Raw genomic sequence first — 18,475 nt, 5'->3', positions numbered from 1 at the left:
TTGATCTTTCTCAGCAGTGTTTTGAAAAAGGCATTTCCTATGGCTTAAAAATAAAAAATTAAACCAGGTATGGTGGTGCATGCCTTTAATCCCAGCACTCGGGAGGCAGAGGTAGGAGGATCGCCGTGAGTTCAAGGCCACCCTGAGACTACAGAGTTAATTCCAGGTCAGCCTGGACCAGAGTGAGACCCTAACTCGAAAAATAATAATAATAACAACACTATTCTACCATAGGAAGTTTCTTTCTTTTTTTTTTTACATTTTTAGTTTTTTTATTTTTACTTATTTATTTGAGGGTGTGAGAGAAAGAGAGAGAAACAGGCAGTTAGAGAGATACAATGGGTATGCCAGGGCCTCCAGCCACTGCAAACAAACTCCAGATGCATGCGCCCTCTTGTGTATCTGGCTAATGTGGGTCCTGGGGAATCAAGCCTCAAACCAGTGTACTTAAGGCTTCACAGGCCAACGGAGGGGTTGGAAACACAAATCTAGACCCAAATGGCAATGGTACCATAAAATTCTACTTTGTAAAAGGCAGACCAAATGGCTGAACCTTCACCAGGTTAGAGGGAACACCTGAACCACAAGACACTGGAGAAGATATGATGAAGCCTAACCTTAATCTTCTACAGCTTCTCTCCCTCCCTCCCTCTCTCTCTCTTCTAACTCTTGTATATTAGTTCTTTTTCTTCCTTTTCTTAGTGGGTACTGACCTGTAACTCCCAGTACCAGCATGTGGCTATCATCCACAATGAGCTTTTAATCAGAGAGACCTACAAGGTTTCCTCAAAGAAAGACAGATTTCTGTCCAAGTACTTGATGACCCACCAAAAGTTAGTGGTTAAGACCCTACTGCTGAAGACACCTTATGTGGTCAACACATAAAATGGAATGGCATAGCTGGAAGCTAGAAGAGAGTCAGTCCCCAGACAGTCAGCATGTCTAGTGCCAGAAGGTGCTACATGGGCGACTGGGGGAAAATGACCAATATCTGTCCAAGCAACTCATAGTCTAACCTACTTAGCAGCAAATAACCTGTTGTGATAGCCACACAAGTGCAATAGTGACACACAGCCATGGTGGGGAACCAACTGCTCTTGATTTGGCTAACTAATCCCCTCAGTGGTACGGAACCCATAGCTGGAGCTGGGAAACAAGTCAGAACCATATCCAAACATAAGCCCACTCTCCACTATCAACTACCACCAATCATGGACTACATACAAGAGAGCCTACTCCTATTAAATTCTCTATAAAAAAAAAAAGTAAGGTATATCTCATTTGTCCTGGTGCTAACTTACTCTCTGTTGGAGAATCTGCTTCTCTTTTTCAGATAGATGTAGACCCTAAGGAGACAAGACACCCCATCATACCTCAAAAGGGCCCCGGCTGAAACTAAGAAAAACTGGCTAAACAAGCAAGGGTGCTGTTTTCTTGATGAACTGGGTACCAGCACAAGGGAGAAGGAGATCAACACAGAGAAAAATCAACTCCTACCAAATGAGAGAGCCAGAGACCCAGAGGCCCCCAACACCTCATCACTGAAGCAGACCAAATATGAACCCAACATGGCTCAGGGAAATTTTGCGGAAGAGGGGGCAGAAAGAATGTCAGAGCCACATGTTGGGTCATGATATGCAGAGACATTTATCCTGCCCATAACTGTGGGCTAACTCCACAATGCATGACCCATATACCTCAACAAGGAGGGGCCAAGGGGAGGAGGTAGGTCACAGATGAGCCTAATAATGGTACCAAACTGACTGTATTTGCTGAATACAAAACTAATTAACAAAAAAATTAAAAATTAAAAAAACACAACCCTGAGCCACCAGGACTCAGACTCTGGAAGTTATCCCCTGAGTCCATGTTGACTTGAATAAATTTTGTTTCTTCATTCTAAAAATAAATAAATAAGGCTTCACAGTCAAGCGCTTAACCTCTAAGCCATCTCTCCAGCCCTCCTTTTTAAAAAAAAATTTTTATTTTTATTCATTTATTGAGTGAGATATACAGACAGAAATAGGCAGGAAGAGCAAGAGAGAATGGGCGCACCAGGGCCTCCAGGCACTGCAAACGAACTCCAGATGAGTGCGCCCCCTTGTGCATCTGGCTTACATGGGTCCTGGTCCTTTGGCTTTGGAGGCAAAGCCTCAATCGCTAAGCCATCTCTCCAGCACTGCCCTTTCCTTTTTTTTTATTTCTTCCTGCTGCTGTTGTTTCGAGGTAGGGTCTTACTTCAGCCCAAGCTGACCTGCAACTCACTCTGTAGATCCAGGCTGCCTACAACTCACAGCCATCCTAACTCTGCCTTCTAAGTGCAGAAAAGGGGGAAGGGGAGAATATGAGAATGGAAATATTGCTGGGGGGCCTCTAGCAACTGCAAAGCAACAGAGTGAGACTCCACCTTGAAATCAAGACAAACAAACAAGAGGATGATGCCAGTGGTTCTTCTTTCCTCCCTCGAACTATGAAACTATGGTCCTGGCTCCTTCCTCCCCTTTAGTGTAAGTAAACTATGTCCATACACATATATACTTGAATAGGGGAGTAAAAAATTCAGCATTCAATTCATGCTCTTAGTTGTTACATTCTAAATGTATGATAAAGTTAGACAAACTACATTTTAGCTTAGCTTTCTTTCTCAATTTCATTCCATTTGTACCCACCCTCCAAATATCCACTTACAAAACCTAGAATGTTTTCTCTAGCTTACACTTCCAACTGGCAGCAAGTTCCTAAAGAGTGAATAAGAAGATATGGAGGAGAAAATAAATACAATTCAGTTCTATGCTGAAATTCCTTATTAGCCAACCTGAAATTGACTTATAGCTTCAAAGAAGCACAATGGAAATGTAGAATTACTGTCCTGTTGAACAATCCATGCACCCTCACCGTTTTTTGTTTGGTTTGGTTTGGTTTGGTTTTTCGAGGTAGTATCTCACTCTGGCCCTGGCTGACCTGGAAATAACTATGTAGTCTCAGGGTGGCTTCAAACTCATGGTGATCCTCCTACCTCTAGACCCCCCAACACCCGTGCAGGGAGCACACCGGGCCTCCCCGTATTTGTATTTAAAACCCTGAAGTAAACAACATCACATGCTGTACTAGTATCTTCTGAAAGATGATACCAAAAATATACATACATATGTATATGTGTGTATATATGTGTGTGTGCGTGCATGCGTGTGTGTGTGTGTATTTATTTTCCCTCCAGGTAGGGGGTCACTGTAGCCCAGGCTGATCTGGAATTCACTCTATAGTCTCAGGGTGGCCTGAACAAACAGCAATCCTCCTACTTCAGCCTCCCAAATGCTGGGATTAAAGGTGTGTTCCACCACACCCAGCCAAATTGATACAAATTTTATGAAAATTTCAGTTGTATTACACACTCATACTGAGAATACATTTGAATATGTATGGAGGAGTCAACTTCTCAAACATTTTGAGGAAGAAGTTAAAAGTGCTCTTTAAAATTCCAAATTTGGAAGCCAGACATGGTGCCGCACGCCTTTAATCCCAGCACTCAGGAGGCAGAGGCAGGAGGATTGCCATGAGTTCGAGGCCACCCTGAGACTCCATACATAGTGAATTCTAGGTCAGCCTAGGCTAGAGTGAGTCCCCACCTCGGAAAAAAAAAAAAAAATTCAAATTTGGGGCTTGGAAAGATGGCTTAGAAGTTAAGATGCTTGCTGGCAAGGCTAAAGGACCTAGGTTCAATTCCCTGGTACCCATGTAAAGTCAGGTGCACAAAGTGGCACATGCATTTGGAGTTCGTTTGCAGTGGATAGAGGCCCTGCACAGCCCATTTTCTATCTGCCTCTCCCCAGCCCCAAATAAATTAAATTCCAATTTTTTAAGTCTTGGGGTAAAATCACTCCAATAATAGAATCTGACCCAGATTATGGCAACTCAAATAACATTTGTGTAGCACACTAACAATTTTGAAACTACCTCTAACCATAACTCAGACCACAAGAAGTATTTCCTCATAGGGACAGCTGGCAACGCCAATACACAAGGACTTGTCCTTCTATTCTTAGTCCAGTGTTACTTTCATGACACCACCAATCTGTCCAAAGAGAAGTATTTGTGAAAGATCATTACAAAAACCATGCATAAATCCTTAAAAAATAATTCCTGATATGAATCTGAAGCTTCATCATTCTACTTCTCTTATCAATGCAAAGACAAAAAGAAAGGACTTTTTCATTTATTTTTTCACTCTGAGGGTTAAACGTAGGCACTAGAAAACTCTGCTACTGAGCTATATTCCTACCCTTTCATTTTCCTATTTTGAGACAGGAGTCTAGCTAAATTCTAGTTAAATATTCTCTGTAACCCAGGCAGGCCCTGAACCTGTAACTGTCCTGCATCATCCTCCTGGAGGTGGGATGACAGGCCTGCACCAACTGCAAGTGAACATTTAAATGGCCTGGTAGAGTGAGAAAAGAAGTTGTTGGTCAAAATTCCACATGTAAAGGAGAAATATTTCCAGATCTATCCCACCACAGGATGACTACAGACAGTAACAATGTATTGTGGGTTTCAAAAAATACTAAGAATAGGTGATTGAGGAAATGGCTTAGTAGTTACGGCATTGGCCTGCAAAGTCTAAAGACCAGGGTTCGATTCCCCAGGACCCACGTAAGCCATATGTACAAGGGGGGCACATGTGTCTAGAGTTCATTCATATGCGGTGGCTAGATGCCCTGACATGCCCATTCTCTCTATGTGTCTCTTTCTCTCTCATAAATAAAAAGATAAAATACATTAAAAAAAAAACCCAAAAAACTGGGCTGGAGAGATGGCTTAGCAGTTAAGTGCTTGCCTGTGAAGCCTAAGGACCCTGGTTCGAGGCTCAATTCCCCAGGACCCACGTTAGCCAGATGCACAAGGGGGCGCATTGTCTGGAGTTTGTTTGCAGTGGCTGGAAGCCCTGGCATGCCCATTCCCTCTCTCTCTCTCTCCATCACTCTCAAATAAATAAACAATAAAAAAAAACCACCAAGAATGTATTTCAGAAGGCATACTGGTACACACACTCCTATAAGCCCAGCACTTGGGAGGTTGAGGCAAAAAGGACTGCAGGTTTGACTACATAGTGAGATGCCGTTTCAAAAGGGAAGAAAAGAGCAACAGTAAAAAAGTAGACTTCAAAGATAACACCTGGACCAAAAAAAAAAGCCAAGTTAACAATTAGCTTGTTCCAATTGCTCTGTATTGTGTGTGTGTATGCACGTAAATGTGTGTGTGCGTGTGTGTGTGTATGCATGTTATATGCATGACATTGAACTCCATCCACATTGTGAACTGTGCCAATTAACCTGCAGGTGCTTCTACTTTGATGCCCCGGCCTTGGTATTATCCTCTTTGCAATATACTAGTACAATATACTAGTATTTTCTTTCAAAACCAAAAAATAAAAACTATTAAGTTCACTCTAGTGTGGTTGGCTCATTCCTGTAATTATAGCATTTAAGAAACTGACATAAAGAAGACTGTTACAGGGCTGAGACATGGCTTAGCAGTTAAGGAACTTGCCAACAAAGCCTACGGACCCAGGTTTGATTCCCCAGGACCCACATAAATCAGACGCACAAGGTGGCACATGCATCTAGAGTCATTTGCAGTGGGTAGAGGCCCTGGTGTGCCCATTCTGTCTCTCAAATGAATAAATTAAAATATTCTAGCTGGGTGTGATAGCGCATGCCTTTAATCCCAGCACTTGGGGGGGGGGGGGGGTAAAAGGATTGTTGAGAGTTGAGGCTAGTCTGAAATTACATTATAAGTTCCAGGTTAGACTGGGCTAGAGCTAGACTCTACTATGAAAAATCAAGCAAAAGAAACAGAAACTTAAAAAACAGTAATAATAAACACTGTCATATGATTTTGAGGCCAGCCTTGGTTACAGAGTAAGACCTTGTCACAAAACAAAAACAAAAACAAGGATCTGGCCAGGCATGGTGGCACATGACTTTAATGCCAGTACTTGGGAGGCAGAGGTAGGAGAATTGCTGGGAGTTTGAGGCCACCCTGAGACTGCAGAGTAAATTCCAATGCCAGGTCAGCCTGAGCTAGAGGAAGACCCTAACCCCAATAAACAAAGAAACAAACAACAAAAAAGCAAGGACCTAGGGCCTCAGAGATGACTCAGCAGTTCAAAGAGATTGCTTGCAAAGCCGGACAGCCAGGTTTGATTCCTCAGTGCCCACGTAAAGCCAGATGTGGCAAATGTATCTGCAGTTATGTCTGCAGGGGACAGGTGGTCTTGGCGTCCCCATACTCTATCCCTGCTTCTATCTTTCTCTCAAAACAATAAAAATAAACTAGTACGTTCTTTAAAAAAAAAAGTAAAAATTTTAAAAATTTTTTAAAAAAGTGAGCCACGCATGGTGGCACATGCCTTTCATGCCTTGAAATCTAGCACTCAGAAGGCAGAGGTAGGAGGATTGCTTAGAGTTCGAGGCCACCCTGACTACATAGTGAATTCCAAGTCAGCCTAGGCTAGGATGAGAATCTACCTCAAAAAAACAAAAACCAGGGATCTGGAGTAGCTCCATGTTAGAACACTTGTCTGGCAAGCACAAGGCCCTGGGTTCAATACCACAATAATAAATAATAATAAGTAATAATAATAAATGGATAAATCTGAAATTTCAAAAAGTGGGGAGAGGGCTGGGGAAGTGGCTCAGAGGTTGAAGGCTCTTTCTTACAAAGCCTGCTGGCCTGGGTTGGCTGGGCAGTCAATTCCCCAGTACCCACATAAAGCCAGATGTACAAAGTAGCACATATGTCTGGAGTTCATCAGCAATGGCAAGAGGCTCTGTCACGTCCATATTCATATTCTGATTAATATTAATCCTCTATCCCCTCTCCTCTTGCAAATAAATAAATAACATTTTTTAAAAGTAGGGAGAGGGATTGGGGTTTAGCTCAGTGGATGAGCGCTTACCTAGTAAGCACAAGGCACTAGGTTCAATCCTCAGCACCGAAAAATTAATTAATTAATTAATTAATAAAAAGTGGGGAGAATGAGCCAGGTGTGGCAGTGCACGCATTTAATCCCAGCATTCAGGAGGCAGAGGTAGGAGGATCACTGTGAATTCGAGGCCACCCTGAGAACACATAGTGAATTCCAGGTTAGCATGGGCTAGATATGAGTGGGACCCTGACTTGAAAAACAAAGAAAAAAAAGTGGGGAGAATAACAATGCACTTTTTGCATCCTCAACCACACAATAAAACAAAGAATACTAGCATTATTAGTAGCCATATAAGACAAGCTACTGCAGGCCAGACAGATGGCTCAGCAGTTGAGGTGCTTGCTTGCAAAGCCAAAAAGCTTGGTTGGGTTCAAGTACCCAGTGCCCACATGAAACCAAATAGAGTGGTGCATGCATCTGGAGTTTGTTTGCAGTGGCAGGAGGCCCTGGCATGCCCTTTCTCTCCCTCTCCCTTCTTGCAAATAAATAAAGTATAAAATCAGCCACTTCAATAACTGACATCTTTCAGAAAACTTTGCTTTACAGCCAGTGAAATGATGAGCCTAAGACATAAAATGCTACTGGTATTCCAAACAATGACACTCAAGTTTAATAGAACCCTAACTCAAGTCCTTCACAATATGAACTGTGATTCCTTTAAAACTAATACACAAATAAATAATCTCAAGTTCCATGAACTTGCTGCTGGGAAACCTGCTTCATTTTCATTTTTCTTTATAAACAATAAAAACGAGAGAGAAATGCAAGCCAATGTCTATGAAAAAAATTCCAGGATGCAGCCAGGTAGATATGATGGTACCTGCCTCAGGAGGTAGAGATAGAAGGACTGTTGTTCAAGGCCAGCTTGGAGCTACAGTGAGTTGCAGGTCAGCCTGGACTAAAGTGAGGCACTACCTGGGAGGTGAAGGGGGTGGTACAATTGAAATTTTTTTCTGTCTCTCAAATAAATAAAAATATTTTTTTAAATGTGAAAAACAGCCTGGTGACACAGGCCTTTAATCCCAGCACTCTGGAGGCTAAGGTAGGATTGCTGAGAATTCCATGCTAGCCTGAGCCTACATAGTGAATTCCAAGTCAGTCTGGGCTAGGGCAAGACCCTAACTGGAAAAAAAAAAAAAGTGATAAACATGTACAGGTGTTTTCCTTACCCTTATTCCCTAAACAATGTAGAAGTAACAACTACTTATACTTAATATACTATTTATATCATTTTAGGTATTACAGGGCATGCAGACATATTTAAGGCCCACACAAGGATATGCATAGGTTGTAAGTACGTACTATACCTACTTGACATAGAAGGGGCTTGAGCATGGAGGAGCTGGACATCTGAGAGCAGTTCTGCACACACCAGGTGATAACTACGTTTACTTTAGGAAAGACGCTCAAATACAGACTACCTACTACTTACTAATGTGCTGGCAGGGTACAAGGGGATAGAGAAAACGTGTTATATAAGATCCACATAAGTGAAAGTTAGTTGATTGGGGAAGACAAGCGTGAATGCTGGGGCAGGAGTGAAGTACTATGAAGAAAACTCAGGGTGAGCTACTATATAGGCTGCTTCTCTCGGACAGTGTTAAGAGCAGCCAGGTCAAAACAGTGTCAGAAGGACAAGCTTCCAAAGCACCTGCAGCCACCATTCAGCAAGAGCACATGCAAAGGGCCTACGGAAGCAATGACCTGAGGTGGAGGTGAAGGTATGTTAGGGCAAGTAAGATACAGAAACAGGAAAGAAAGTGATGCAGTCTCAGCTCTCAGGGACCTCAAGAGGGAAGAGGAGGGGAGGGGAAGAAAGAGGAGGAAAGAAAATACTTCGAAGACAATGCTTCTTTGGGCAGTGGGGTTTAATTGCAAAGTCTGTCTCCTGTTTAGAGACATGGTTATAAATGCATACCAACAGTTTATGTAAATTCACAAAAGACAGTCTAATGAAAGGAACTTTGGAGATTTTAGGTAATTAGGAAAAAGGGAAAAGCAAGCAGTACTTGTTATAACCACCAGGCAGAGGAGGAAGGAAACCCTAGGTGAGAATTCAATTTTCTTAACAGACACCATTTTATGGGTGTGACATTTCATATAAGGTTCCTAATATGGAATGAAGTGTGGGCAAAAAGACTTACTCAAGTGATAATCCTTAATCAACACTTGGTAACAAATGACAGGCTTCTACTTTTGGAAATTCCCATATATTGGGATGATCAGTTTTGTCTGAACTTAAGTAATAAATTACAGAGTAATTTATTACTTAAATCCTTCAAAGTCTCTTGTCTAGACTATTCCAATTTTATCCTACTGTGGTTATAGAGAAACACCCTTCAAGAACCAAGTAGGTAAAATCTTTGTAAGTCAAGCCACTTCCCTGTTGGTAAAATTTCAATGATTCCCCAAAGCCATCCAGATATACTTCAGACTGTATTTGAGGCCTAAGATAAGACTCTTAAACACTCTTCAGCTTCACAGCAGACATGTACTATTCATGAGCATGCCAAGCCTCTGACCAAACTGAGGGTGCCTTACAAAGGGCAACTTGCACTTCACTATATCCTTTCCATTTTACTGAGATTTCCCCTGAACTATCAAAAATGTATAGATGGCTGGGCATGGTGGCTCACGCCTTTAATCCCACCACTAGGGAGGCAGAGGTAGGAGGATCACTCTGGGTTCAAAGGCCACCCAGAGACTACATAGTGAATTCCAGGTCAGTCTGAGCCAGAGTGAGACCCTACCTCAGGAAACCAGTGATGATGATGATGATGATGATATTATGATGAAGAACAGATGGAGCTGGAGAAATAGCTTAGTGGTTAAGGTGTGTGCCTACATAACCTAAGGACCCAGGTCAATTCCCTAGGACCCATGAAAGGCAGCTATACATGTGGCACATGCACCTTGTGTTTGTTTGCAGTGGCTAAAGGCCCTGGTGTGCCCATTCTGTGTGTGTGTGTGTGTGTGTGTGTGTGTGTCTGTCTGTCTGTCTCTCTCTCTCTCTCTCTCTCTCTCTCTAATAAGTAAATAAATAAAATATATTTTTAATTTTTTTTAATGTGCAATCAAGAAACAAACTCCAGATACATTATACCCCTTGTGTATCTGGCTTACATGGGTCCTGGGGAATTGAACCTGGGTCCTTTGGCTTCACAGGCAAACACCTTAACTGCTGAGCCATTTCTCCAGTCCTAAAACATACTTTTTAAAAAAAACAAATGTACAGATGGGGGCTGGAGAGATGGCTTAGCGGTTACAGCATTTGCCTGCTAGGCCAAAGGATCCTGGTTCAATTCTCCAGGACCCATATAAGCCATATGCACAAGGGGGCGCATGCACCTGGAGTTTGTATGCAGTGGCTGGAGTCCCTGACATACCCATTCTCTCTCTCTCTACCTCTTTCAATCTCTACTAGCAGAGCGTAGAAGAATCATCTTGAGTTTGAGGTCAATCTTGAGACTACAGAATGAATTCCTGGCCAGCCTGAACTACAGGTAGATCTCACCTTGGGGTTTTTTTGGTTTTTTTTTTTAAAAAAGGGAGGTATACTGGCAGATCATGGTGGCACATGCCTTTAATTTCAGAACTCTGGAGGCAGAGGTAGGAGGATCACTATGAGTTTGAGGCCAGCATGAGACTGAATTCCATTTCAACCAGAGCTAGAGTGAATCCTACCTTGAAGCCACTACTCCCTCCAAAACTATATAAATATGTAGAGTAAATTCAGGCCAGTTGTGGTGGCACATGCCATTAATCCCAGCACTCAGGAGGCAGAGGTAGGAGGACTGCCATGAGTTCAAGGCCACCCTGAGACTACACAGGGAATTCCAGGTCAGCCTGGGCTAGAGCGAGACCCTACCTCAAAAAAAAAAAAAAAAAGATAAAAATATTTTTATGTATTTATGTGAGAGTGAAAAAGGGAGAGGGGAAAGCGGGGGAGAGAATATGGGCACCCAAGGGCCTCCAGCCACTGCAAACGAACTCCAGGTGCATGTGCCACCTTATGCATCTGGCTTATATGGGTACTGGGGAATTGAACCTAGGTCTTTGGCTTTGCATGCAAGTACCTTAACCACTAAGCAATCTCTCTAACCCCTGCCCTTCTCCCCCTCCCCCACCAAGGTAGAGTCTCACTCTAGCTCAGGCTGCCCTGGAATTCTCTATGTAGTCTCAGGATGGCTTCAAACTCATGGTGATCCTCCTACCTCTGCCTCCCAGGAGCTGAGATTAAAGGCCTGCACTATCACGCCCAGCTAACCTTTTGCTGCTGTTTGTTTTATTTTTTGAGGTTATGTCCCCCTCTAACCCAGGTTGGCCTGGTATTCACTATGTAGTCTCAGGCTGGCCTTCAAAGTGATCCTCCTACCTCTCTCTTACGTACTGGGATTAAAGGGCATGCGCTACCACACCTGGCCATAAAAATATTTTTAGAAAATTTAAAAAGCAGGCTGGAGGGATGGCTTAGGGGTTAAGGCATTTGCCTGCAAAGCCAAAAGACCTTGGTTCAATTCCCCAGGACCCACGTTAGCCAGATTCAGAAGGGGGCACATGCATCTGGAGTTCATTTGCAGTGGCTGGAGGCCCTGGCACGCCCATTCTCTCCCTCCTTCCCTTCATCCCTACCCCTCTCTCTCTCTCTCTCTCTCTCTCTCTCTCTCTCTCTAGTAAATATATAAAAATAATAACAAAAAATTAAAAAGGAGATGGTTTATCGATTAAGATGCTTGCCTACAAACGGCGCTTCTGTTCCCCAGTACCCACATAAACCAGATGCACATGGTGGCACATCCCTCTGGAGTTCATTTGCAGTGGCTAGAGGCCCTGGTGCACCCATTCTTTCTCCCTCTCAAATAAATAAACCACAGATGTGGTACTATAAGCCTGTAATTCCAGGACTTTGGAGGTAGAGGTATGAGCAGAAGTTCAAGATCACTTTCAGCCACATAAGTAGTTAAGAGGCTAGCCTGAGCTACATAATATCACAGAAACCACCCCCAAAAAAGGAAGGAGTATGCTTTCGAGATTTAAGGGTTGAAAGCCATGGTTCTAGTAAAGTTTTCCATAAACTTGCCTGCTGCCTTGACATCCCTCTATTCAATCACCTGGGCCACTTCCTGTCAGTATGGGTAAAGTATTCTTTCTGCAATGACTGACCTAACTGTCAGCTTCACAACTAACTAGCAAGCTGATACTAAAAGAAAAGGGCAGGAATTGTTTTAAACTCTACTTTGTCAAAAGCTTGAATCCAGGACAACAGACTTCTCAACTACCCCTTCCCAAAATCAGGGAGTCAGGTATGGTAATACATGCCTTAGTTCCTGCTGAGGTAAAAGGACTGCTGTAGTCTGGGGCTACAGAAGAAATTCCAGGTCAAGCCCAGGCTAGAGTGAGAGGCCTTGGTGTAGGGGAGGATATCAGAGTAAGAAGGGTACAGAAAAAGCAAAGGATTTTTTTTTAATTTTTTTTTATTTATTTGAGAGCAACAGACACAGAAAGACAGATAGAGGGAGAGAGAGAAAGGGCGTGCCAGGGCTTCCAGCCTCTGCAAACGAACTCCAGATGTGTGCGCCCCCTTGTGCATCTGGCTAACATGGGACCTGGGGAACCAAGCCTCGAACAGGGGTCCTTAGACTTCACAGGCAAGCGCTTAACTGCTAAGCCATCTCTCCAGCCCAGGATTTTTTTTTTTTTAATCGAAATGATTCAAATGAAGATGGGCATGAAGCCGGGTGTAGTGGCACATGCCTTTAATCACAGCAAAGGTAGGAAGAGATGCGGAGGTAAGGAGGAGCCCCATTAGTTTGGAGGGTACCCTGAGACTACAAAGTGAATTCCAGGTCAGCCTGGGCTAGAGAGAGACTCTACCTCCAAGAAGAAGAAAAAATAAATGAAAAGATGGGCATGGCGACACAATTGTAATACCAGCACTTGGAACCATGGAGCTAGAGGTTCAGGAGTTCAAGGTCATCCTTGGCCACACAGTGGACTTGAGACCAGCTTGGGCTACATGAGACCCTGCCTCAAGAAAAACAAATGAGGGCTGGAAAGATGACTTAGCAGTTAAGGTGCTTGCCTGCAAAGCCTTAGGACCCAGGTTCAATTACCCAGTACCCATGTAAGCCAAGGGCAAAAGATGGCACATTCATTTGAGGTTTGTTAGCAGTGGATAGAGGCCCTGTAATGCCCATTCTCTTTCTCTCTCTCTGTCTCTCTCTCTGTCTCTCTCTCTTTCTCTCAAATAAACACTTTTTTAAAAAATTAAAATTAAATAGCATTTGGAAGTGTCTGGAAATAGTAATCCCACACTTCAATAAGTGGGAAGATCAACCTCCATTCTGTCAGTTAACTTAAGTCTGTCACCTTTTTGAATAGAAGGGACATAAAAGCTCAAAATTCAATGTGAAATTTATAAACTTGTAAACATCTGAGTCTTTCAAATTGACTACTCAACTAATCAACTGTAGTGATCGGCTAAATAAATCAGGTTATTGTTATGGGATACATACGTACTTCTCTGTCCCCTCTATAACAGGAGAAACTCAAGTCTTCTGACCTGGAAAACTGTTATTCCGATCTAGAGAGATGGGTAAGTGGTTAAAGGTGCTTGCTTTACAGGCAGGCATGGTGGTGCACCTTTAATCTCAGCACTCAAGAGGCAGAGTGAGCGAGTTCCAGGCCAGCCTGGGTTAGAATGAAACCCTACCTCAGAAAAAAAGAAAAAAAAAGTGTTTGCTTGCAAACCCTGTCAATCTTGGTTCCATTCCCCCAAACCTACCTAAAGCCAGGTGTACAAAGCAACACATGCATCGGGCATTTGTTTGCAGGGGCAAGAGGCCTTGGTGTGCCCTTCTCTCTCTGTCCCTTCTGCTCTGGGCTTGAACTCAGTGATACTCCCACCTCTGCCTCCTGAGTGGTGGGGATTTAGGCATGCACCACCATGCCTGGCTAACACAAATATTTCTTAAAATGAAAACTATTATTCCTTGAAACCAGGAGAAGCTAACATTATGCCCTACCTAGGACTTTGTTACACAGCTCTCAGCTCTATATAAAGCTTACATCCTTCTCCCCCTAACTCTCCCTCAACAAATAAAAAAAGCACCTGAACAACATAGACAATACTTAACACCACCTATGTACGTATTCCTTCTGCAAGCCACTCTGTTTCATACCTCTCAGCTAAGAAATCAGGTGAATGACTCGAGCACATGGCCACAACTCTTGCTATTCTGTTCATTAGAACTAGGGGCTACCGGGCGTTTTCCAAATGCTCTGTTTGGGAAGAGCATTCCAGGCCTCTGAAGAATTACTAAATTCAAATACAGGTCACTATGCTGAAGAGTAGCAACAAATCCACTGTTAAACAAGAGCTCTCCAAGGTTAAATTGAAGTTATCACCTAATGTGTTAGTTAGTTATTTAACATGCAATCCCACACATAAATCCCACACATAAATCCCACAATAAAAGTGAAAATAACTATGCATGTCAATTACGGTAATTAACTTAAAGCACTTAGCAAACCCTTATACTGGACAAATCAAAGCTATGTTTTTCAAACAATTTTAAACCCGGGTATTCATTTTTCAAATCAGTACTAAACATAAGCTCTGAACGCAACAGTATTTAGAGATGACGTTAAAATAAGAAGTGTTCCTACAACCCATTAGCCAAAGATTAGATCAGTTTTCCTAAAGAACTCTTAAAATATTACATTCTAGCTGAGTGTGGTGGCCTTTCATCCCAGTACTGGGAAGGCAGGGGTAGTAGAAGAATCACTGTGAGTTCAAGGCCAGCCAGGGACTACAGGGTGAGTTCCAGGTTAGCCTGGGCTAGAAAAAGACTCTACCTCTTTAAAAAAAAAAAAAAAAAAGAAAGAAAGAAAGAAAGAAAGAAAAAGAAAAAGAAAAAGAAAAACTAAGTAAATGTTATACGCTAGCATCTTATGAAATCCTCTATTTCCATGCTGCTAAAATTTGAATTAACCAGAAAAAGGACACCACCACTGACATATGCATTTTACACTGAGTGGATAATTCCCTGACAATTACAATGCAACTATGCACCAAAGAATCAAAGCTCAACAAATCAACTAACCGTACAGCACATGCATATACAGCTAGGGAGTTCTAGAGTACTGAGTTAAATACCCAAGTTTCCAAATTTTACAAGCATTATCAAACCAAGAATAAAACCTAACTAAACACATATGGTCCATGATCACAAAGACACGAAAGTCATTTCTGTCAGTTAATGGTCCCATCGTGAGTTTCAAAATTCAACATATCCCAAAGCAATCGGATTAAAATCTTTCCACACAAGAGGAAATGTCTCTTCTAGCCTGCGTGCCCAGGATCGCCCCAAGTGTCCAGGTGAACCGCTGCTCTCTAGAAAAACTGTCCTGTACGTTAGGAAAATTAATTTCCCAGTCGAGTCAACACCCCTTCTCTTCATGCCCGACTCACGTCCTCCCTGTCTGAAGTCGCAGGAAGGCCTCGGGTGCAGTGCGGGGCTTTTAAAACCACATTTCCACGTGGGAGGACAGACGGGAGCGGGAGGGAGGGCTTTCGCGTGGGGGACTACCGAAGGGTGAGGGGCGGAGAAGTTAACGGGTACCGAGGGAAGAACGCCCCAAACAGCGCTCGCAGGGGAGGGTGAACGGGCGGGCCGCTCTGCCCCAGCGAGCCCGAAGCCCAAGCCCGAAAGGCAGGCGGCGGGAGGCACCTGGGCCTCGGCTCCGCGCGGCCTTCCACCTCCCGGCGGGGCGGAGGGAGCCCGGAGAGCCGCGCCCGGTGCCGAGGGGCCGAGGGCCGAGGCCGCGTGTGCCAGCCCGGGCCGGGAGGCCTCCGTGCGGCCGGGCGGGGCGGGGCGGGGCGAGGCGGGGCCGGGCGGCCGGCGGCGCGGTCACCCACCTGGCTTGCCAGTCATTCCAGCTCCGCGGGTACTTGGTGCCGCCGCCGCCGCCGCTGCTCAGCCGAGACCCCGGGGCTCTGCGGCTCATTACCTTCCCCGACACGACATGGCCAAGCGCCGCCGCCCGGAGAAGCGCGAACCGCCGCCCGAACCGGCCGCCGCCGACACCCCGCTCCGGCCCGGGGCTGAGGAGGAAGCCGAGGAGGAGGAGGAGACGGCGGCGGAGGGCGGGGGAGGCGGACGGCCGTTCCGGGTTCCGCCAGAGCCCGCAGCGCCGGAGCAGGAGGCGGGCGCCGCGCGGCGAGGGGGAGGCGACGACTCTTGCAGAGCCGTGCGCGACCAGCGACGCCTGGACGGGAGGACGAGGACGAGGACGGCGAGGAGGCGGAGGCGACGGCTCCTCACGCTCACACGGATACTTGTTTCTCCGCCTCCCGGCTCCGCCCGCCGTGCCGTCGCCGCCGCACGGCATGCCGGGAACGAGGGGCGGTGCCGGCGCCCGCCGAGCCCAGTGAGGGGCGGGGACTGGAGAGGGGCGGGGCGTCGTGGTGAGGGGCGGGGCCGCGGGTGGCCCTCTTCCCCCCCTCACCCCCCGCCGGGTCCGGCTCCGCCCGCAGTGCTCATACCTGAGGGCCGGCGCCGCCGCAGGGCATCACGGGAAAGGTGAACGTGCGCGCGCCGCCGGAGTCGCCCGCGGCCCCAGGCGCGGTGAGGTGAGAACTGCCCGGCGTCCCCTTGGCAGCTGCGGCGCCGGGCCCAGCTGCCCTCGATCCTGAGCAGAAGCAGTGAAAATACTAAGCGTCGAGGAAGGGGAAAAGTGCATAGGTAGCTACTTCCACGGGGCCCTTTAAAAATGTCATGGCGTACTGACTTTTTTTCCCAAATTTTTTTCTTTCTAATTTCACATTTTCTCAATGTAAACACCGTTAAGTCACCAACAGGTTTCCGAATCCCGTTTCCTGCCTCGTGAAACGTACTTTGAAATTCCCTTCATCCTAACACCTCCCCTTCCCCAGCAGAAAGAGTGTTGCAAAGGGGGCTCACACCGGAGCATCACCCCCACACACTCGCTAAGAAAGAATTCACTGAAGCATCGGGTTTATTATGGCATGTAAATACACGCACACTTAAAAAGTGAGTTCTGGGGCTGGAAAAGTGGCTTAGCAGTTAAGGCGCTTGCCTGCAAAGCCAAAGGACCCAGGTTTGATTCCCCAGGACCCACATAAGCCAGATGCACAAGTGGTGCATGCCTCTGAAGTTCCTTTGCAGAGGCTGGAGGCCCTGACGCGCTCATTTTCTTCTCTCTCTCTGTCTCCCCAATAAATATTAAAAAGTTTTTTTTAAGTGAGTTCTGGGGCTGGACAAATGGCTTTGCGGTTAAGGTGCTTACCTGCAAAGCCAAAGGAACAAGGTTCCATTCCATGACCCACTCGCGTATGGAGTTCGTTTGCAGTGGTTGAAGGCCCTGACATGCCCATTCTCTCCTCTCCCTCACTCACACTCTCTCTCTCTCTCTCTCTCTCTCTCTCTCTGTCAAATAAATAAGTAAATAAATAACAATTTTTAAAAAGTGAGTTCTGTCCTCTCATTCATTACGTAGCCAAGTATGAGCTTGAACTTCGGAGCCTCCTGCCACTATCTCCTGTGTGCTGGGATTACAGGCCCAGTATATGAGGTGCTGAGAATCAAATCCAGACTTTCAGACGTTCTAGGCAAGCACTCTACCAATCCCCTGGAGCTACATCTACAGCACTAGATACACTTTTGGGGGTAAGGGGTACAGGAAGGAGAGGGGAGGAAGGCTCTCACTGTAGCCCACACTGAACTGGAACTCGCTCTGCATCTCCAGGCTGGGCACAAACTCAAGGATCGCCCTACAATAGCCTCAGAAGTGCAGGGATAAGGTATGCGCTACCACATCTGGTACAAATACACTTTTTATTGCTTTTACGTCTTTAAATATTTTTATTTGAGAGAAACAGAGAAGGAGCATGGCCCAACAGGAACCTGTTGTAAATGGATTCCAAATGCAGGTGCCTCTTTGTGCATATGGCTCTGTTTGGGTACCAAGGAATTGAACCAGGGCAGGCAGGTTTTGCAAGCAAGTGCCCTGAACCATCTCTCCAGCCCAGATGCACTTTTTTAAAAATATTTTTATTTTTTCGAGGTAGGGTTTTACTGTAGCCCAGGCTGACCTGGAATTCATTCTGTATTCTCAGGCTGGCCTCTAACAGTGATCCTCCAACCTCTGCCTCCCGAATGCTGGGATTAAAGGTATACGCCACTACGCCCGGCAGTTTTGTTTATTTATTTGCAAGCTGAGAGGGAATAGGCACTCCAGGGCCTCTTGCCACTGCAAAGGCCAGATGTGTATGGCGCTTTATGCATCTGGCTTTACTGGGGAATGGAGCCCAGGCCATCAGGCTTCATAAGCAATGCCTTTAAATGCTGAGCCATCTCCCCAGCTCTAGATACACTTTTTCAAAAAGTAAACAAGGGCTGGAGAGATGGCTTAGCAGTTAAGCACTTGCCTGTGAAGCCTAAGAACCCAGGTTCAAGGCTTGATTTC

At 45.2% G+C, this 18,475-nt stretch overlaps 1 protein-coding gene across 5 annotated transcripts in view; it reads right to left on the bottom strand.

The window, feature by feature from the left end:
- Smg1 (SMG1 nonsense mediated mRNA decay associated PI3K related kinase) overlaps positions 1–16,287 on the bottom strand; it is a 135,031-nt gene extending 118,744 nt beyond the window's left edge. For 2 of the 5 annotated variants that reach the window (XM_045135710.1, XM_045135711.1), the window contains exon 1: positions 15,906–16,286. In XM_045135710.1, coding sequence (XP_044991645.1) covers positions 15,906–15,994 — 89 coding nt within the window. In that variant the 5' untranslated portion in view covers positions 15,995–16,286. Of the gene's footprint in view, positions 1–15,905 lie in introns of all 5 variants that reach the window. The other 3 variants (XM_045135712.1, XM_045135714.1, XM_045135713.1) reach the window with 3 other exon arrangements.
- Between the last annotated feature and the right edge of the window lie 2,188 nt (positions 16,288–18,475).

Source organism: Jaculus jaculus, chromosome 16 (assembly GCF_020740685.1).
Source record: "Jaculus jaculus isolate mJacJac1 chromosome 16, mJacJac1.mat.Y.cur, whole genome shotgun sequence".
In the NCBI taxonomy this organism is placed as follows: domain Eukaryota; kingdom Metazoa; phylum Chordata; class Mammalia; order Rodentia; family Dipodidae; genus Jaculus; species Jaculus jaculus.
The sequence above is the reverse complement of the archived record's forward strand: the minus strand, read 5'-3'. Positions and strand labels throughout refer to the sequence as shown.